Source organism: Camarhynchus parvulus, chromosome 1 (genome assembly GCF_901933205.1).
Source record: "Camarhynchus parvulus chromosome 1, STF_HiC, whole genome shotgun sequence".
Taxonomy (NCBI): domain Eukaryota; kingdom Metazoa; phylum Chordata; class Aves; order Passeriformes; family Thraupidae; genus Camarhynchus; species Camarhynchus parvulus.
In genome coordinates, this window is record NC_044571.1 from 59691748 (window position 1) to 59714919 (window position 23172).

Sequence of the window (23172 nt, forward strand, 5' to 3'; positions counted from 1 at the left end):
TTTGAAGTGTTAGATACCCGGCCATTCAACACTTTCTTTGAGCTTATCTCCAAAATGAAAATACACAAAGCTGTACTGCCCTAATCTGGACAGCTGAAAAACAGAGAATTCCACACAGAGTTTATATCAGACCACTTAACTTACATATAAAAGTGTATACATCTATCTTACCTATTTTTTCTCTGCACAACTTCATCCTTCAAAAAAACAACAACCAACATAAACCAGAAAAACAGGTTGTGGATTTGTATTTCACATTAAATTGATCAACATAAAAACTGGCTTTTATTACTCAATGTTGAGTGGACTCCCCAGCATCAGTTAATATAATATAAATACATTATACAGTTACATAATATATTTACAAAATATAATTTGTAAAATATGTATCCAGTCTATATTCCCAACGCTTCTGTGAATTGTGAAGCTCAAAAACCCCAAAAAACTCTGATTACACCAGACTAAGATTAGTGTTCAGGGACAAACTTAATTTGCTATTTGCTTTAAAGATAACTGCATTCTTGTTTATATTTTAACACAATAAACCACAGAATTAAATTATCACAGAAACCCAAACTTTGCCCTATCACTACATTTATACCATATAGCTTCCAAAATCACAATTAAAAAAAAAAAATACAAGCAGATCTATTTACTTCTATTAAGAAATACCATATGCGTTAATTTAAAAACAATAACCTGATGATAATTAAACTAACTTTTATCACATGTATACAAATGTTGGCAGCACTGGAAAGCATCATGCAGAAACAGCACACTGAAGGAGCCATACATCACACTCACTGCCATACATCATCCTATCCCCAGAAAAGTCTTTCACACACTTCCCCAGCAAAGCCTGGCTCTTTCTCAGCCACAAGCAAAAAGCACTAGTGCAGGAGGAGAAGGGGAACATAAGCAAGTCAGGAGGGGGATTTATGAATGCATGGGTGTGTACAGCTGTTTCAGAACAGTCTGACAAGACCAACGATGAGCTTTGAAGCTGGAGGCTCAAGGGCCGTGACTGGGATGCTGAAGTGCACTAAGAAAAGAGGAAGAGGCCATGAAATCTGCAAACTAATACTTGGTTATTCGCCTTTTTTTCAGTGCAATTACTGGGTGCAATTAGAAGCCAACATTTACAAAAACAAGCCCTGGTGTTACATCTGATACAGGGGAACCAGTATGTGCAGGGCAGAGTTAAGGACAGCAGGCAATAGTGCCACTCAGTTCTGAAGGAGTTCAGTTCGCTGCTGAATCTTTGCAAACCACAATTAAAATCCATTTTTGTAAGACTATAGAAACAGCATTAAATGATTGTGTAAGAATCAAGGAAGATTTTTCAAGCATAAGGGAGATTAAAGAAAATTTTAACAAAAACTAACTGAAGCTTTTGGTCTTTGGTCTGGCACTCAGGGAATCCATTTGAAATCATCTGCTTCCAGAGAAATTTACAATATCCTTACTACCAATGTGAACAGAAATAGCATACACATGCAGGTGGGCAATCTATGCATTAGGATTGTCAGATTAATTGTAAACAAACATTTCAGGTTTGTCTTATTTTGTAGTTTTGTTTTCTGAACAACTGTCATTAGTGTGTCCAGGATTAGCTTTCACATATGGTGTGGTGAGATCATATGAATGTAAAATGTTTTCTTCTTCATTGCTGAAGTACTGTATTCCAAAAGCCACGCACATTGTACCACACACGGCTGGGCAAGTGCAAATCAATTCCTCACAGGGAATAACATGTTCCTTTCTACAAGATTTTAAAGGAAATTAGGGAAGCTCCTACTAGATATATTCTAGTAAATAAAGGGTAATAGATAACAGCAGAATAACTGCTGTGTCCAAACTTTGCTACTGGACAGGTATGGAAATTTGAAAAGCACCTACAAAGAAAAAGTATTATCTTAAAGGTACAATTAAAACTTTAGGACAGATCTCACATTGATTTTACTTCTACCTGGATGAAGCCAATGTGCCTCTAGTGTATTTCTACAATAGCTGGTCTCAAAAGAAGAAAAATACTTTGCTTGCAGTGGAAAAAAAAGCTTGGAACTCTTTCATGTCAAAATTTATGCACTAGAAGCACAGCAAAACCAGCTTTGACACAGCCTGACTACAAATGCCTCTGGCATAATTCTCATTAATATGTGAGCTATCTTTTTCATTTTTAGGATGGTCTCAAGAAAAAACTTGGCTCACACTTCATAACAGTACCATAAATAGCAACAGGACTTTAGAATGTTCAGCAGCATCTGCAAGAAAAACTACCATGTAAAAGAGAACATGAATGCAATGCATTAAAAAATGTAAAATCTTAGAATGTGATCCCCATGAAAAACCTTAAGGTATTTAAAGGCACTTATATTATCATTGTGTTTAAACAGTCCAAATGTACTCCGCAATAGCAATATATAAAAAATACAACTTACCGTCTGAGGAAGTCCTGCTTTTTTTGAGAAAAGGTCACAAAAGACAATTCTTCATTGATACATTTCATAGAAAAAGACTTCCTTGCTTCCCCATTCACATCATTCTCCTCACAAACAGATTACAGCTAGATCAATTATAATACATGTTTTCAATCACAAAGTAGCACATTGACATCTGGAAACTCAGTCAAAGAAAGCCTGTTACAAATGATGCCAACGATTCCAAGCTAGCATTCCCTACGGTGAGCTGTCAAGAGAGCAGCTTCCATTTGTCAGTTCCTTCAGTTCTAACATGTAATATCTGTACATTGTTCAGATAATAAACCTACTTTACTTCCCCAGTTGTCTTTTTAAAATTAGAAGAATCTAACATTTTCTTGTACATGCAGTCAGTGTTGAAGTTTCCAAAGCACAGTACGCTTTTCAAAAGCAACCTCAGATGCACATACACAGTATCTTGTACAGAATTTATATAATTTTGGACTACTTGTACTGTGTTCTCTGCATTGCAAGGCTTTTAGGTTTTCTCTAATATTACTTGAAAAAAAATCCTCTCTATTCAAGAGCTGTATATCAACTTTACCATAAGTACTATATAATAATTTTCTATGACATTTATAGAAGACAGGGCAAATTTGAGGAAAGCATCAGCAAATATATTACAACAATTTCTATTAATTACCTGATGAGTCAGGTAGCATCTAATGCAAACTGGGATTGTACAATCTGTTTAGTGGCACTCTGCTGATTTGCAGCAGTTAAATAGTAGGCCCTACATTCTTAATCTGCAGGATGGTGCATAGCAAGCCTCTGCAGTGTGTTCTCTAAGACACCATCTGGCACATGCAGGAGAGTAGTTGGTGCTACAATTTGCTATTCCTGTGTACCAAGGACTGACAGCAAAAGAAATTGCATTCTATTGATTTGTGATAAGTGATAAGCAGAACAGCACCTAGCAGAATCTGCACAAGCATTCCGTAAAGTGAGCAGCTGAAGCTGAACAGAGAAATCTCCAAAAAAGAAAAGTAAAAAACGTTTTAGATAGATTTGTAAGCGAATGCAGCAGCTGCTCTTGTTTGATCCACAAATCAGCTTTTGATAAAGCCAAGACTGAAATGGCTATGCTAGCCTCAGAAATATTCCAGTTCACTCATACTTGAATTCTTGGCACACTCACTGAAGCTGCAAGATTCATTGGAGATACCAGACATTATCTGCTGGCAATTCCTTGTGTCCCACCTACAGAAGAAATCCCATAAATGAAGTAGATGTGTAACTCTTCTTGCTGTTCAGACAGTTAGGTAAACTAATTCCCAAGAACACCTATTCCAGATGTGGTACAAAATACAGAACTCCTGTCCCCCTATGACTCTGGTCGATCACGTAATAACCAACAGGCACTTAGAAAACATCAATATACACAATTTCAGCAGAATAAAAAAGACCTCTGCATACCCTGAAATTTCATTACAAGGCACACCCCAAGTCTGAAAATGGCTCCTTCTTTCAGGAGAGCTAAAAATTAATGACAGGAACAAGATGTCTCTCTCATCTGAATACCAAGGGGTCCTGTGGCTGTCCCTGGCTGTCTGCAGTACATCCAACACAGGGAGCAGCACCTGTAAAACACAGCTAAGGGAGAAGGGACAAGGAAGGAGGTCTTTGTCTAAAAACATAAATACCTTTCAGAAAGGGAATTTTTATTTTTCTTTTTAAATGAGCTCACTGAGACTTACTTCACAGCTTTTTCAGGCTGGGGGACAATGAGGAAAGAGAGTGAGTTGGCCAGGACATGGTGAAAGAGGCAGCATGGCCAAGGTAGAGAAGGAGGCACTGCTACATGGTCTGCTTTCAGCTGCTGCCATTTAGCAAATAAAAACATTGCTGCTCTTCCCATTTAATGCTGATGCATAGAACCCAAAGAGTTCTCAGTCTTATAATGTGGTTACATCACAGACAGTTTTCACGGGAATACTATTTTTCCTCATAAATTTTTCATAGGAACACTCTTCATTCCAAAAATTTTTGGTCTTGCGGTGTTAAGGAAACAAGTTGCAAGTTTTTGCAGGGGCTTAGAAAGGGGGAAGCTACTTCTTGAATGAGACTGTAAGCTCATTTATCAATTCCTCTGAGTTGACTACTTCACAGGAAGGTGTCAGTTCTACACAGATAAATCATATTCTCTATCTGAGTAGAAATTAAAAGATAATATAAAGAAAACATGTAAAACTAAATAGCTTTCTGGAAGAAACCGTAAATGGGATTCTGAAGACTAAGTTTCTCCCTGTGACACAAACATGGAATAAGTGAAACTATTCCTAGCTGGATGTACTACTCAGAAAAATATATAGTCAGAGCAGTTATCCATAGCTCAGACTCCAACTGGAGGGACATAGTGTGTCTGCTTTTGAGCACAACAGCTCAGGCCAGCACCAAAAAGTAGGAGAGAATCTAGGATAAAAACCAAGAAAAATTATCATAAGATATTTGAATTGAGTCTAGAAAAGAAATAACTGTTTTCCAATATGCAAGACAGAACCACCATGAAGAAAAAAAGTTCTCTGCATCAAGGCTATGCTAGATAGAATAAACCCCTGGCAACTAAAAGTGTGCCCCAAAAAACTAAAATGAAGCATTCCAACAAGCTTTTTTCACAAAAGAATCCTTAATTACTGGAGCAAAGTGTGCAGAGAAGTTCTGAAATCTACATCATGAGCACATTTTAAGAACAAGGAGGACAAACACCTCTCAGGAGTGGTTCAGATTCAGCTGACCTAGCTTTGAAGCACAAGGAACAGTGGAAACAACTCCCTGAGCTCCATCTAGACCTTCTCTGCAGGTTTCCATGTCCCCATGTTTGTCTGTGCCTCACTCAGTACAGACAAAATAGGGACAATAATGTAAAGTCTAGACCTCTACTGACAAAAAGCCCACTATTTCAGATTCTGGATGGGGTGGTAACACCCAAACAGCAGAACAGTTGGAAGCCTACATAAAAACTCAAACTGTTGAAATCATCATCATCTCTGACAGCAGACACCTTCCCTGAGGCTAGGAATGAAGAAATGTAATGAATGAAGTGTTTGTTAACATGAAATTACAGTCATCCTGCAACACAACCTGTCTCTAGAAAGTGTTGCACTCTGACATTCAGATGTAAAGTTAACACAAAAAAGACTGAGCACACATTCCAGTGAAAAGCTGAGCCCACTTAGAGCAAAAACTGAACATACATCAGTCCCAGCTTCAGTATGTGGCACATATGATCCTGTGAGGACAGAGATTATTACACACACAAACATTCTGCTTGAATTCCTCACAATAATTGCTGTTTCGTATATTTCAACTGAAAAAAACCTAAGAAAATTCATAACTTAATCCCTTGTATACACACATATCACTTCTGATCACACACTGGGGGGGGGGTGCTCACATTGAGGACATCTGGCAAAAATGACACTGAAATTATTCTTCCACAATTCAATGCAGTTGCATGTAAACTCTCTTGAAGGCACTTGCACCTTCACAGAGCAGCAATGCTTTGTTGCAGAAGAACATCCCTTTTCCTGCCCTAGTGAGGATTTGCCATCATTGAACAAAATGTCCTGGAAGAGCTTTGTTGGGAATCATTTCATCAAGATTAATAAATGGCTAAAATGTCAAGTACATAGTCATTTTCATAACATTTCCAGAAACCATTAAAGAAAGCAATACACTGCCATGAACCACCCCTCTAAAAAAAGAGTGCATTCTTGCAATTCAAATTTAGATCTAATCTGTCACAGAAAGTGATACAAAGTTTCGCCAAAATATAATTAAAGAAACAATCTTGCTTTCAGACATGGTGAGACTTTTAAAATGTAGGGCTTATTTTTACTGATAAAAGAACAAGCAGTGCAAAAATAAGTGCCCTCTTTCTAGAATGTGTCAGACACAGTTATGACAGAAATCCCATTAATAAAATTCCCCTGTGCAGGACTCATTTTTACTTGTCACTTACAAAAAGAACTCAGATTTTATGTACCTTTAATTATCGTCTTCCAAGAAAAAGCAATTTGCCAACAACAGCAAAACAAATTAATATTTCACATTAACATACAAAATGGAGCATTTCATAGAGAACTTGCTAGGGACCTAGCAAAAAACCTGAAAAGCAAAGACATGGAAACATAGGGCAAGCAGCAATACCTACCCTATCCATTTCTGCAAAAGGTAATATGGTGCAATAAAGGAGCTAAAAATCAGTCTAATTTGGTACCACAAAGAAATATTTTGGTATCAGTTATGCGACAAAATAACAAATGTAAACTTTTGTAGGTACTTAATACATTTACATTCTTTACTGAGTAATGATTTTTTCAGATTTTAAGGCTATTTTTGAGCCTAGAAAACAATGCTGAGTTTAGCATATGTTATAATACACCTAAAATTTGCTGCAAATTATAGATATGCACTTTCAACATCACCACATTTTAACAAGGCTTTTATCTGGCAGAAAAACAAAAGCAGAAACATATTTCACACAAATGATGAACTAGAAAACAATATCATATGCAATACTAGTAAATGAACTGCAATTGCTTCAATTCCTTCCTGCTAATTCTTTCTCCACTACAAATATTACGATGGCAGAGACCTTCTCAGGGATATTTCCCACTTAAGCAAATGATCTAATTATTTCTAGGTTTAGTTTAAAAGAAATCAGGTAAGTACATTTTTAATTTAATATTAACTACTAAAATAAATTTTCAGAATATATGATGTTTCAGTTTATAAATTAGTATACACATGCAATTCCTTCCATTTGGTTTACACCAAAACAACTTGTATCTACAGCAGTCATTCATACAGCAAAAAGAGAAGTACTCTTAAAAGAAGAAAAGAATCTGTTAAGGAATGCACATACACTCTCTAAATATCTCACATCATGATAATCAACATGAAGTCAATACAATCTACTTAACTCCACTACAGGAATATATCTTTGTTCTCCATAGTAAGATAACCAAAGAACTTAAACACTAAGGGTCAAAAAATTCCTAAGTTTAAATATATAAAGAAACTGCACTAAACTATTTGAAATACATTTTCTGCCATAAAATACCTTAGTATTCTACCTTACTTAATTTTAACTCATTTGATACTTAAGTTTACAAGCAAAATTTTGTATCTGAAGTAAGCCTTCTTACAGTACATGACTACTGATGAACAAGAGCATCCCAAGCATGACACAGGCTCCTTTCAGTCATGATTATTATTTTTTTTTAAAAAGAAAGAAACTACTAATAATACATATGTTCTAATGAGTGTTACTATTACTTGGTACCAGACTTATGTTAGTAACAAAAACGTTATTATGTGGTACCAGATTTTAGCTAAGATCTCATTATTCTGTACAGTTCCATGCTTAATAACTTTTTCACTATCCATTTGCAACCACTTTTTCTTATAGTCATTAAATAGAAAAATCTCTCTGATTCTACCAAATGCCTTCATAATTCTCTTACCTTCTCAGTCCAAAGAACTGAAAGAGATGTTAAAGTAACTTAGAGCTAACATTTAACTTGATAAAAAGTGCAGGTAGAACAAAATGTGTAATAGTGAAAAAGCATTGTTAAATTGTAATAGTGAAATGCATTGGTAAAGCATTGTTCTAATTAACACATTTCGTACAGCACAGAAAATGAGAAAGCAAATTAATCTACCAAAATTATAAATAAGGAAATGGATTAGCATAGACAACTGATGTCCTTGATGCAAAATGAGACAAGAGGCATACAAAATAAACAGTGAAAAGCAAAAATCTATTATTTAAGGAGCTGTAAAAAGTAATAATAGTGTGCAACATTTCTCAACTGTTTGGCTGCATTCCCAGGGAACTCACGAGGAATGGGATGTGTCATTACAGTCTAAAACAGAAACCCTTTCCTCATAGGCTACCCTGTAACAAGGGCTGGCACAGGACACTGGAAATTTTCGGTACCTTAGATCACCTGGTAGGAAAGCAACAGTGTGATGCCTGCTGAGTTATGAGACTTCATCAGCCCACAGTCCAGAGGCAGATCAGTGACTGGCCCATCAGACTACTGGCAGATTTCACACCAGTTAAATAATCAAAGCAAACAAAATCTTCCCCTTAATATTGCCCCCTCAACAACTTGATCTAGCTGAAGATGTTCCTGCTCTTTGCAGTGGGGGTTGGACTAAATGACCTTTTAAAGGTAACCTTTAACCAAAACTGTTCTATGTTTCTGCATTTCTGCTACACCTTTCCAAGGGAAAATATTTCAGACAAAATGTTATGCGACAAAATAGAGGTAGGAAACAATTATCTAAACATGTCGATATTAAGAGTCTACTATCCCAGTTATTACAAAATCAGGAATCACAGAAACACAGAATAGTTGAGGTTAGAAGGGATCTCTTGATGTCAGCTTGTCCAACCTTCCTACTCAAGCAGGACCACCTAAAGCCTGTCTGATGAACTGCAGCACTATTACCCAAGAAAACAATATAAACTTTTTATATTGGCAGCTGTGCAGTGGCAAGTCTATTGTTGATATTATCAATGCCATTCTTCTGAAAAATAAACAAAACAAAACAAAGACCAGTGCCCCAGGAGTTTTCTTGATTCAAAATGCCATGTAATGAATTTAGACACGATCCTGGAAAGCAAATTCACTTGAAGTCAATGATTACACCCACTTTCCACCTATAGAACTGTGCAATGACAGTCATCAGGAGTTCTCAGAGCTTGTCTCTGTGTAAACAGTCGTATAAGACTTGCATACCCTTTTAGAACGCCACATGTGCTTGGTTTTGGTCTGCAAATTTATCTGAGTGGAAAAATCAGTTGTTAGTGGATGTTTTTTAACTTGCGTTCTGGATACCCAGCAGCCTAAATGTGAAAGTACTGAACAAATGGCAACTGATCGTTTTGGATCTTCAGGAAACATCTGGCCTGCTACTGAGAAAAGCCACAATGCAAACAAGTGATTCACTTGTGATCCATGGTGCAAAAGGAAAAGCTCAAGAAGCATGTATTCTCCATGAACAGTCAGGAAATAAGGATGGCTGCAAGCCAGTGATGTCTGTAATAAGGTATCAAAAGATAGTGTGAATCAATTTTAGGTACATGTGTGCATGTTGTTAATGTGCATAGTCGTCTGCATATTTTCCACTTGACAGCGTTTTTCATGACTATGCAACTGACTTCTCATTACCTTGATGGATCACAAAGACCTGTATGTTTGCTGATAACAATTATGTGATGACCTGGGAATACTAAATATCACAGCAAAAAACCACCATACATGTGCAAACTGCTAGGATGTATAATCATATCACAATTGAACGGTAATTCTAAATGGCCACAGTTTAATGACTAAACAACTTGAGATTATTTTTAGAAGTAATCCCTGGATAAGAACCTTTTTTAGCAAAATAATTAAACATACACAAATTATTCTCTTACTGTCCCATTGACCAATGGGATAAGTTATATTCATAGTTAAGATTTCCTATACAACCAGCTGAACCAGAGATAAAGTAATGAACTAAGCAAAGACAGCCTCCCCCAAACTGCATGCTTCTTCAAAACATATTCCTTAGATAATTTCAATAAAGTCAGGAAGGTGACTCAGTGAATAGAAATTTTTTTAATAAAACCTTGAAACTCCCTCAAAAGGAAAGCAGATCCTTACTGTAGTTCTGTGGAACAAGTTCTGGGTTCTTCGGTGTTTTGAGTTTAAAAGACACATCTCCAATAGTGACAGTATCACCTAAAATAAAGAAAAGAAGCCTTTTAGTTCTTACATATTTAGATACTTTTAAATATTTCATGTCCTTAAAATTTAAATCATAGGCCTGGCTGTGGTAAGGCTGACTAGGCATTCACAAAGCAGCCTCCAACGTGTTTGTGGTTACTAATTAGGCTCTGCTGCTTGTCAGTACATCAGCTACCTGGACAATTTACATTTAATTAATATTACTTTTTCCTGTTTTTTTTTTGTTGCTGCTTTTAGAACCTTTAGCTGTTGGGAGCTATGGAAATCAAGCCCAGTGTAGAACACAATTCCAGCTACCACTGTTGACTTACTGAAATTAAAACTTTAGCATGTTTGCCTGTAGAGCTATCAGTGACAAACACTTGTAGGGATGATGATTTTCCTGAGTTTTCAAGCAGACTGGAACAGTATCTGTTAGTGGTACAAAGTGACATATTCATGCCAGTGGGCCCTTCCTGCACTCCCTGACCATATGGCTGCAGAACCTGACAACTTTCCAAAGTTTGAGTGGTCTCAAGCACTTGCTCTGGGTTTCAACAAACCTAAAGCATCTGGCCATTTTACTTAATGGTCTCTTCACTAGGACCTGCCTGTCTTATCTATCTTTCTGCAACCACAGGCTTGAATTAAATTGCAGGGCATGCCCTGTGCACCTTCTCATGGAAATCAAAAGTGAAATCTAGTCTTCAGTACAGAAATGGGCAAGCACCAACACAGCAGTAGTCACACTGAAAAACAGCACAATGCCCAAAACCCAGGAAAATGAGGCTTGGACTAATAAGAACACCAAAGTTTATTTTCTTTCAACAGTTTGGGTCCCACAAATGAGTTTAGAAGTATTAAGACCATGTAAATAAGATGGCTCCAGCAAAATGGCATTTTTCCTATTACTGTTGCTAAAGATAACACCACCTCCACTGCACTGTAGTGCATGCATGAGGATGAAGAGGATTGCTGGAGTAAGAGTGCTGCACATGGGTATAGTTTTGCCACAACAAAACTTTGGAGAGTTTGGATTACATCTCCTTTCCATGAACTGAGGCCAAGTTTTGGAACTGTCTCATGTGTTTATGCTTTTCTAGAAGTGAGATGCAGAAAGTACAGAGCTTAATTAAACAGGGATCCAATCCTCTTGTAGACCTGCCCCTCGTCCTGTTCTGTCCAAGAGGACCCAATCTACAGTTGCCTATTGTCAGCACCATGAAAGAAGCCAAACAGTTTGGAAGACCAATGCTGGAACCAGAAAGGGACATGCTGGAGAAGCAGCCTGCCCAAATTAAAAGCGGCAACTAAAACTCCTCCCACACATGCAGTAGTGCTCCTTTCAGTCAGCCATGACTCTAGTTTTACACTCAAACACAGTACTCTTCCAGCATACCCAGATGTTACTGCTCATCTCACAGGACTGAGAACTCCCAGGTTCTGACATGGCTCACACAATTCAGGGGAAATGACTAGATTTATAACAGCCAGAGTAGAATCACCTACAGTAACAAACAGGAAGCAGTGAAGAAAGGCTTATAGCTGACTTCCTGCAAAACTGAAGGGCTTGACTAAAATTCAGAGACTGGGATTCACAACCCGACATACATGCCTGCACATGCGTCTTTATATTGCTTCTGGAGTCTAAACAATCAACCCTCCATTCTTCCCTAAAATATTGGCAAAAGGTAGTAAGCTGGTGATTGTTCCCACATTTTATGCACTACAATATAGTAAGTTTCATGCAACAATACAGTTGGAGCAATACAGCGCTCCAACAGCTTGCCAAAAGGGAGACACAGTACTGCCATATAAAAGGCAGACAAGGATCCATCCCTGGTTCTCAGGGTAAGCAGAACCAAGAAGTTCCCACTCATCATGCTAGAACTAAGCACACTTATCTGTGCAAGAGCCCAGAAGTGGAATGGTTCCAAACAGAGCTGGGCTAAGCTAAGAATTAGGCAGCTGTCTAGAGCTCCTTTTCTGGCCCTTGCTGAACTTTTGTTTCAAATGCACCAAAGAGTCCTGTGCCCTCTCCAGCCTGAAGTATTGAAACACAGTCCAAAAGAAAGTCCTGCAATAGTTTAGAGCCCTGGTCCTGACTCTGGGAACTCTTACATAAATTAAAGTCACTGAAAAATAGACACAAGAACTGCAGGGACTGAAATCTAGTCTTTGGCTATCCCAGTATTTTGCCCACTTCTTTGAGTTTTAAAGTAAGAAAAACTATTTTACTGACTAAGCATCATCTCCCTTTCCCTTTCTTCTACTGCAGTTCCAAGCTTTCCCCTTCTCACTGGGAAACAGCTAATAGGGATCATAGCAGGGCACCACGTTTTTGCCATCACACCTTTTTAATCTGGGCTACCCATGGTGATGGGATGAGGGGAAGCCACATGAAGAGTGGCTGAGGTCACATGGCTTGCTTAGCCTGGAGAAGAGGAGGCTGAGAGGAGACCTCACTGTGGTCTGCAGCTTCCTCATGAGGGGAAGGGCAGGGTCAACAACTGATCTCTTCTCTCTGGGGACCAGGGAGACATGAAGCCGTGTTGGGAGATTTAGGAAAAGGCTCTTCAACCAACAGTATGATTGGGCACTGGAACAGGCTCCCCAGGAAGTGGTCACAGCCTGACAGAACTCAGAAAGTGTTTGGATAATGCTCCCAAGCACATGATGAGGATTCTTGGGGCAAATTCCTGCACAGGGCCAGGAGCTGATGATCATTGTGGGTTCCTTCCAGCTCAGTATATTCTATTCATGTATGGTTCTATGAAAATACCTCCATGTTGATGAAAACACCCTAAGAGCCCACTGCTTCCTGCAAAAGTTGACATCTTTCTCATTAGCTCAGCCTGGAACAATAACATTTTAAAAAGAGCAGGTGGCCTTACATATCCCTAAGAAATTAGTGACAGTTTATTTTCTCAGAATTCCCCAGCCAACATTCAATGAGACAAGAGTATATGATTAATTAGCTCCTAGCTAAAATCACCTCAGCTCAACAGTCACATGCATACATTCCAAAACCCAGTAGGGCCAAAATTCCAAAACAACAAGATGTCAAACTTTTTCAATACATGGGGATGATAATAACATCTACAGGATAGAATGTCAATTACCTAGTTCATTAGCACAGTACTGAAAAGCCTTTGTTGATTTCCTACTATCCCTTAAAAAAAATCAAACAAATCAAAACCAAGTGTTGTCTAGGTGAAAAATGAAAAATGCATCATTTCTGGTGGTATTTATGTCAGTCCATATCATGCTAACTCTTGATCAACACATCTAACCATGTTCATAAATCCTACAAGTATTCCAGACATCAATGGACCCTACAAAAAATGGACCCTTTCATGAAAAATGGACTGGGAGAGAACTATATGTAAGATGTGGTGAGAGCTGAGCACACAGGGTATTCAACTTTTAATTGTTTGTTGCTGCCTGGAGACAAATGTTGCCTCCAGCTTTCATCTGTCCAAAAAGCAAAAATATTAGCCACGTTTAATAGAACCTTAAGCAATAATAAACCAAGACAGCAAAGTCCATTTTCCTAGCTAAATGAGCACAGGAAGGATTAGCCCACTAATCTTATCATGCACTTACACCTGGGCTACATTTTCCCATCTCAATTTGTTTCTTCTGTAGTTGTTTAAAAACTCATGTTTGGTTACTCCATTTCCACTGCATTTCCAAACCCTTTGAACAGAGATGTCATTCTCGACAGGCTCTTTCTAGTGTTTCACCAGCTGGCAAGGAACTGATAACAGCCTGCTTGGTTAAATGGTGATGTTAAATCAGCAAAACCCATAATTTGAGCACATGTATCCCAAATTGTTTGACTACATGGCAAATTATGGAACAACCCACATATACTCCAACCCATTCCACAAGCTTCTCCCACACTACTGTGGACAAGAGCTATATCCACAGGATTTTGTGATGGAGACTTTGTAGGGTCTATCAGGCTTGCTTGGGCAAGCAGTGAAGATGTGCTTCTGCTTTCTTGTCTCCCTCAGAGAAAACAGTAACCTTAGATACCACCATCTTTGGGGAAAACAGTGGGATACAAGAAGTGCATAATATACACAAAGAAACATGGCTGCTGAAACAAAACAAGAGCCACATTAGCCAGAACCCAAAAGGTAAAGGGGACATCCCATTCATGGGGCGGACAGGATACAGACACAGGAGGTCTTCTGAGAGCCTATGCAACAGGGGTAAAAAATTGGCAGCACATAAAGACTGAAACCAGTGATACAATCCTGAAGAGACTCTCTGGAAAAAAAAAAGAAGATATGGGGCTGAAAACAGCCCAAATACATGCAATGAGCTCTTTCTACTGCATCTGAAAAAGACAGGTGTGAATTGCACCCTTGGCAATACAGAAATGCATACATGGACATATAGCTACCCAGTAATTGCAGAGCACTGAATGATACACTCTCTTCTTTAGAGCATTTTAGACAGAAGCAATATCATTGTCTGTATCTGTTTTTTACAGTAACTGAGAAGAGCTCTTCAGACAAGCAGGTCTATTTCTTCTACTCAGTCTGAATAGAAAGGCAGCACCTCCAGCTCCAAGCCCCCAACCCGCAGAGGAGGCAGCCGGAGGCAGGGAAGGCACTTTGGCAGGGGACCCCTGCATGAACACCCTGTGCTTTTATTCTCCCCCAGCATCTCCTACTCACTGCTGGCCAATATGGAACAGTGGGTTTGATGGACCTTTGTTCTGACCCATTGTGGATGACGTGATGTTACAATCTCAGTGAGAAGGCTTCCTGAACATGCAGTCTCACTACGCACTTGGCAGGTTTGACTGATCTTAACAGCTAGTTAGTGCCACACCAACTATCCCTCCTCACCTCTCCACCTCCCAAGAAGAGACTATTCCCTAATCTTACTATTTATTCCTCTATGCTGAAAAGAAAAAGCCACTGCTGTTTAAATTATTTGCAGCAACACTTGTCAGACTACACATCAAGAATTACACATTAAGAACTTAGAAAGTAGAAAGATGTTTTATTCTACTTGCCATTTTTCTGGTAAAAAAACACATGAATAAAAAAAGAATAAAATGAATACATTTGAAAAGGCTATTTTTAAATAAAGAAATTAAGAAATCCTACTGTAAAAGAAAACAACCTGAAGAGATCTGTACATGTATTTAGGTTTTTGAGTATACAACACAAACAGTTCCAATCTCACGTGTAAATCGTATTTGTATTATCTGTGTTTTTGTAAGACACTACAATGAAACTTCAGAAACATTATGTTTTTAGGTTGATGAATTTATTGCCTTCTGGCCTCTTTAGTCCTGAAAATAGGTGAAATTAACACACTCTCCTTAGTATATTGCACATTCACTTGTACACAGACCATCCATCTGGTTTCAAGAGCCTGCAACAGCAAGAACATATTAAAACTGTGAAGGTGCTAAGCTCTGCTAATAATAATTTCAATATGATAAAACCATACCTGTTAAAGGAAAGTCTGAAATCTATATCATATTCAAATATGTATTTCCAAGTCTTAATTTCATTCTGATGTGAAGGAGGGAGAAAAAATTATGCTTTGAACTGGTATATATCCAGCACACTTCCATAAAGAAACAGACAAGAGTGTCAGCTCTTACTAATCCTTGAAGAGCTGACTTATTTTGAAGAAACAGAAATTATACTTTCCAGGTTTATTCTTTTTCCTTAACTTTGCCAAATACACTATTCAGGGAAGGGGAAAAACCGCAGCCCTGTAACTAACCTGTAACTTTCATAGCAGCTCGTATTGGCCGTCTTTATGGCTGCAAACATTACACTCACTGAGCAACACTGTTACCTATTCTGCACCTCATATCAGTATTGGGAACCTCTCAAAGACATGAATATGAGGGACAGAAACCTATTCCCTGCACTCACCAGGTTTAAGTTGGTTCCTTGACCACCAGTGCCTTCACACATCATAGAAGTGGAGCTCAGCTCCTGTCAACAGGATGATGCAGTCTGACAGCTGCTGCTGACTGAAATAGATGAAATGTTTACACAACAGAACCTATCTGAACTAAGCACAAAAATGCACTAAAGTTCTGGTTTTTTATGGGCAAAAGGAAATCTTTCCCTCTAAAAAGCCAATACAACTGCTCCAAACATAAAATTTGAATATTTCTCAATCTCTACTCAATGTTCTTTTTAAACCTTCTATTTTTTTAATTTTCAGGTTTGAAGCTAACATTAGATTTTTCAATTGTTTATTGTGGGCTGGCTAATGAGTGTCTTTACTGGTTACAGTCCAAGGTGTCATGAAACCAAAATCTTGGTATTTACTTGAGAAAAGTAACATTTTTACTCATTTTTCTGCATTAGTAAAAGATCAACAACGTGAATGTGAAATCTTATCTGACATTGCTCTCCGCTCTCTGGTGACCAGTGATAAGACTTGGGGAAATAGCCTGAAGCTGTGTCAGGGAGATTTTGGCTGGATATTAGGAAAAAGCTTTTCACCCAGAGGGTGGGTGAATCCTGAAACAGGCTTGCCAGGGAAGTGGTCATAGCACCAAGATTGACAGAGCTCAAGAAGCATTTGGACAACACTCTCAGGCACATGGTGGGTCTCTTGGGGGCCAGGAGTTGGAGTCAATGAACCTTGAGGGTCCCTTCCAACTCAGCATGTTCTGTGATTCTATGATCCAGCCATGCAGGAAGCATACTATCTTTACTTAGCAAAAGCTATTATTTGTTTGGGCTAATATCCTGAAAGGAGGGAGTCTGATATTGCTCAATTACAAAAGTCTTATGAGGCAAAAAGTCAATTTTAAATGTTTACTACCATGATGATCTTACACAGACTTGATAAATTCCAGAACATACCTTCTTAATACATTTACCATGTGAGAGAGGTGTTAAGCTGCCCATTTCATCAAATATCAGAACACTGCAGAAACACTGGTCATCTTCAACCTCAACATCAGTTTACAGCCAAGATGAGACCTGATGAGCTGTGGCTCTGTCTGACTGAATCGCCAAACCTTCAAGGACGATGTTCCACAGCCACTCTAGCCAATCTCTTCCCCTGTTGCATTCAACCAGACATCACTGCAACCCCACAGCCTTTTCACCAAAGCTGTTACTCAGCCAGTCCCTTCCCAGAAACACTTTAGTCCACCAGCAGATCTTCATACTTAAACTGTCTGAGGTTTCTGTTGTCCCAGTTCTCATGTTCATCAGGGTCCTTCTGGACTAAATGTCTGCACTCTGACAAGATGGTAGGGATTTTGTCCCTACATACCAAATTACACTTTTACACTCCTGCTGTCTGTCCTTACTTGTACTTTTGTATGTTCCCCTTTTGTGTTTTAGGTCTTTTAGAAGTTCCTTGCTTGGTCAAAAAGGCCTTCTTCTACCGCTGAATGGTTCATTTCCAAACTGCCAAATTTAAAAATTTTCAAGCTCTCCTGTGCACCTTCCATCTTCGTGGTAGTTATCCATAGGATTCTACCTACCAATCGCCTGAATAAGTGAAAGCTTGCAGTCCTCAAGTCCAAGGTCCTAATTCTGCTGCTCACCTTCCCATCCCTTCTCCAGATGTGCAATTCAGTCACGTTCTAGTCACTGAGATCCAGGCTGCCACCTGTGACCAAACTGGTCACAGCTCTTCCCTACTTGAAAGCAGCAGACAAAGTGAAGAGTTAGCCCTAACCCTGGCTTCTGAGTTACAAAATTTTTACCAACACAGCCTAGGAAGTACCAAGAGTGCACACACAATGCCAGATTGCCCTCCTAGCTGATGTCTATATGGCTGAAATCCCCCGTGAGCACAAAAGCTCATGAGTGGGAGGTTACTGCTCGCTGTCTGTAGAAAGTGATATCCACCAGCTCCTCTTAGTCACACAGTAACAGATGTCCACTGCACCACCAGGCCTCCCTTTCAGATCTTCTGTAGCCAATGCTACTTTGTGAAAAATTAGCTCAGAGTGTTTTCAAACTGTACAAAGGTTTCTGAAGGACATTTTGCTCAGTGGAGAAAAACCAGATTATATACTCTAAACTGAGCTTAGATAACAAGTACATCAGTATAATTTCAAAATGAATTTCAATCAAAAAGAATCTGCAACTGAAAATCAAAATAAATGTTTTTGAAGTTCCACATTTACTGAAAAGCTATCCAAAACTGACAAAACAGTTTTAAAATTAGCTATGGCATTGCCTATGACTATCCTGAGTCCCTGAGCATGCTAAGCAGCTACAACTTCAATCTTACACATTAAGCTGGGCACAACCTGTAGAACACAGGTTATATTATATTGTATCAGGCCTGTAACAGTTGTTTAACAGAAAAAATTAAATTTCCAACAACAGGCAAATATTAACACTCAGAAACTATTTACTGACATCCAGTGATATACCAAATGTGAAGCCCTACAGAAGTTGACCTGACATTTTACCCCTTTGTTCCAACATCAGCATGTCTAATAAAATACACTATGTTTTTTACCATGAACCTTTTCTTTTCTAAATGTTAGAATAATTTGAAATAACCCAGGCATAACTCTGCAAACTTTCAGACAACTGGCTTTGAAAATTCCCATCCCTATTTGCTGCCTTCTGAGTTGTGTTGACGCAACAACTGTACACAAGGCTCACCATAAATCAAATCCCTGGAATCATTTCAGTCACCACAATGCAGTCCCCTAAGTACAACTACGGAGGCAATGAACAATTATAGGAATGTCATGAGAAAGAAGAAATAATGAAGTCTCTCTAAAAATAGGTTTTGCCAGCAAAAAAAAATATTGTCGGAAACACATTCTCAGCTGTCAACATGTGAACCTCAACAAAGATAATGACACAGGTAAACTGGAAAAGGCAATGTGCCAGAAAGCATTTACATCCACCATCAACCATATCTTTAGTCTTTTGATAATGATAAACCTGGAAAAAACCCCAAACACTTACAAATACACAGTCAAATTCATAGCCTTCTTTCAGATTATAGATCTTTACCACAATCTTTTAGATCCTGTACACCAATGATGAACATTACAGGATTCTGTAGTGTGATGCAATTTTCACAAGTTACTCAGCAGATACACTTGTATGTACTACTGAGATCTTTTAGGCTTTAAACACAAGTTTGATTAGGAACAGGAATTGACCAAAAACTTCACATAAGGAAAGTAGAGGAAGTAAACCTGGACAGGCAGTGCTGCAGAAAACAGCAAATGGAGCTAGTACATATTTTGATCGATCACAAGTGATAAAGCATAAGTTATTTTATGTACACTGAGCAGCAAAGCACACAAGAGATCTTCCTTTGCCTGTACTATCTAATTGGCAATGGGTTTTGTTTTTCCGGCTCTTCAGTTTACATCAAATTCTGCATTTGTTCCCTGTAATCCCTTACAGCAACTCCAACATTGTGTATTCTGTCAACTTTTTAAAAACATTAATATTACATATAGATTAAAATAATTAAATAAATGTGAACTGAGTTACATAGAACTCCATTTTATTCAGGTCACAGTGCATTTAAACTAATTCATCACAAGGCTACAAAAATCTACAGTCTACAAAAATTTGACACTTTTTGGTCTTTTAGAAGGAAACATGAAACCCACATGTAAAAATTATTCTGACAGTTAGCCTTCTACAACACTTGCTACTATAAACTGCTTCCCTAGTTAATTAAGTTGTGCAACCCCAAACCCTTCCTGGACATTCCCATTACCCTTGTGTCCTGCAGTCTCCTTCACTTTGAGACTTCTCTTAAGCTTTACCACTTGACAGCTTTAGCAATTCATTCCTCCATAGCCCCCAGTGAACCAGCAAGTCACGTTCACTTTGCAAAGACTGAGCTGAAAAGCTAAGGAGGATGGCTTCTTCTCATGTAACAGCACAACATCAGGCAACAGTTCCTCCCTTACACTCAAAAGGTACCAGGACAGACAGTAAATCCTGTTTGAGATTTCAACCCTCACCTGGCAGGGATGTCACATCCAAATTACTGTGTACGCAATTTGCTGCTTAGTTGACTCTTAACAGCTTCCAGCCTTTTAAGACACATTTTGTTTATTTATTTATGCAACATCAACACCACTTACAACAAGAACTGTTATTACAGCAGCTGCACAGAAATAGCAAAAACACATATGGCACAAAAAAATTCAGATCATCCTTTGTAACTTCAGCATCCTCAAAAAAAAAATGCTAGGGTCTGCAAGAGGTCATGCAAACATTTTAAAAATTAATTTAAAAAACACCCACAAAATAAAAAAAGGAAAAACACTATTCTAAATATCAAGGTCCCACATATGGAGAGTAAGACAGAGGGTACAATGGAACAGATAAAGGAGCCTGATATCTTAGGCCTAATAACACAAAAATCATGGGAGACACAGACACAGATAACTGCTCCCTGGGGTAGAAGTGATTAAGAGACATGTTGTGAAACTTTGTAATGATTACCAGGTAACTGAGATCATGAAGAATGTGTTATCAATGTGAAATTGTTACCAAAAAAGAATACTATAAAAGTGCCATACAGGTAAACCCTATATAAATGCTTCATATTCTCAATAAAATCAGCTTCTGATCCAAATTAACAGACAAAATGGGAAGCACTACAAAGAACGAGATGTCTCAGGTGTCGGGAGGGCAAATATCCCTAATATTATCTACAAGATTCTCTAGTGCTTTGAGACTTAAATCCTTCTACCAAAACTCCTACCATCATTGATTGTAACTGGGAATACTCCTACTATTCACATATATACAGAGTGTATTCACAAATATCACTGAGTTAAACTCAGCTGCATTCCACAACACATATAAAGTGATGAAATGTATGGAAGTGATGCAATGATAGCTGCATTTGCTACCATTTTACACTGCTAAATTTTTTTTTCTTCTTAAGGTTATTCATCCCAACAAAGGGCAAAAATGTGCTGAGCTACCTTCTTCAGGTGTTTGTTCTACTTGACTCACTTCATTATTAACTTGTTTTCTTTCATGCCAATTTGTTTGATGGGAAATAACTCTAGTCTTTTTCATACTTTTCACAAATAAGGTATTATCTATTCACAAATTCTTGAAGGAATTTTACAGCTATCCATCCCTCAACGACTTCCTTCTTGAGTAACTTTTCAGAAACTAAACAAATAAATGAACTGGCTAACTAATAAACAGATTTCAAAATATTAAGATGTAGAAAAATGTGATTAAAGGGGTGTAATTGAGAGCTTGAGCAAGTACTCCCCCCTCAGAACCACTTGCAGATCACTACTGATCGCTCACTCTGTACTTAGGAGCTTTGTTGCTTTTGGCATTCATCCTGAGAAGTGTCACTTACTACAGGCATATGTCACCCTTTCCAGACACTGCTTCTATTCTGCACAGGCCCATCACCTGTCTCAAAGGTCACCAGAGGATATTCCAGGGCAGTTCAGGTCATTGCAGGCTCAAGGTCAACCCTCTATCTCATTACCATATGCTGCTGGCACACTCAGACACGCAGCAGCCTTGGCAGCCCCGACACGAACCCTGCGGCTCTGCCCCAGCAGGAAGAGGAAGCGGTGCGATGCAGGAACAGAGAGCACGGCGAGATGCAGGAACAGAGAGCACGGCGAGATGTGACAGACGCTCTGCAGAGCAGGGTGGCTCTCGCAGACACCAGCTGCAGGGCTGCCCCGTGCCTCACTGCGGCCGAAGCACTTGGACCAGGAGCTACCACGAGCCACAGTAAGCATCCCTGCAAGCCTGTGACTGAACTCCACCCTTTGCCCTCATGCCAGGCTGGAGAAGGCCTCTGAAATCATCGAGTCCAACCTATGACCAAACACCACCATGCCAACCAGACCATGGTACCGAGTGCCACGTGCAGTAGATCCTTAAACACCTGCAGGGATGGTGACTCCACCACGTCCCTGGGAAGTCCATTACAACACTTAATCACACCTCCTGTGAAGAAAACCTTCCTAAAGTCCAACCTAAATCACCCCTGGTGCAGCTTGAAGCTATGCCCTCTTATCCTGTCAGTTATTACCTGTGAGAAGAGACCTACCCCCACCTGGCTACACCCTCCTTTCAGGGAGGTAAAGAGAGATAAGGTCCCCCCGAGCCTCCATTTCTCCAGGCTAAACAACCCCAGCACACTCATGGGACCTGCACTCCAGACCTTTCGCCAGCTCCCTTGCCCTTCTCCGGAGCCCCCGCACCCACGAACATCAGACACAGGGGCGGCAGCGCAGCCTGGACATGGACAAGCCCGCAGCCCGGGGTGGTACCCTGCCTGCCGGCCTCTCCTCGGCGCGGTGGCAGCGCCGGGGCTGTGACCAGACCAGAGGCAGCCGGGGGAGCAGCGGGGCCGAGACACCGGGGCCGGGGTGGGTTACCTGAGCTGTGCAGCGCCCTGACCTCGGAGCGGCCATACCGCGCCGCGGCCGCGCCGCCGCCCACCACCTGCCGCAGGAGCAGGCGGACCCTGCGCGCAGCGGGACCCCCGGCCCCGCCGCCCAGGCACAGCACCCGCGACGGCATGGAGACCGCGGGGACACGAGCACAGCCCGGGCACCGAGACCGGGACCCGGCCGAGCGTGGGGGAAGGGAAGCGCAGCCGCACAAAGTCCCGCCGGAAACCGGGCCCGGGCGGGCGCGGGCCGCTGCCGCCGGGTGCGGGAGCTGCCGGAGCGGGGCCATGGCCCCACAGCCCGGGGCGGCCCCTCGGGAGAGTGCGAGAACAGAATGGTTTCTTTTTATACGAGGGGGCTGAACTCCGCAGCTGGGAAGGCTTGAAACAGCCCGGAGAGGCAGCGGCGGCCCAGGTGGATTCGTGCGCCGAAGGTTTTCTACCTCTGGTCTCTCGCGGCCCTCCTGCCCCAGTGCTTCCCCTCGCCTGCGGTCTCGGATCCAGGCATTTCGTACTTCAGGAGGAATTTGAGTTACTCCGGAGTGACGTTTGGCTTAGATGTGAGATTT

At 40.0% G+C, this 23172-nt stretch overlaps 1 protein-coding gene across 1 annotated transcript in view; it reads right to left on the reverse strand.

Moving 5' to 3' along the window:
• The window catches only part of VWA8 (von Willebrand factor A domain containing 8), a 181675-nt gene extending 158868 nt beyond the window's left edge, over positions 1-22807 (reverse strand). The window contains exons 1-2 of the mRNA XM_030948253.1: positions 22590-22807; positions 10145-10222 (exon numbers count right to left, since the gene is read on the reverse strand). Of these exons, the coding sequence (XP_030804113.1) occupies positions 10145-10222; positions 22590-22734 (223 nt within the window). The 5' untranslated portion in view covers positions 22735-22807. The remainder of the gene's footprint in view (positions 1-10144; positions 10223-22589) is intronic.
• Positions 22808-23172: the final 365 nt, after the last annotated feature.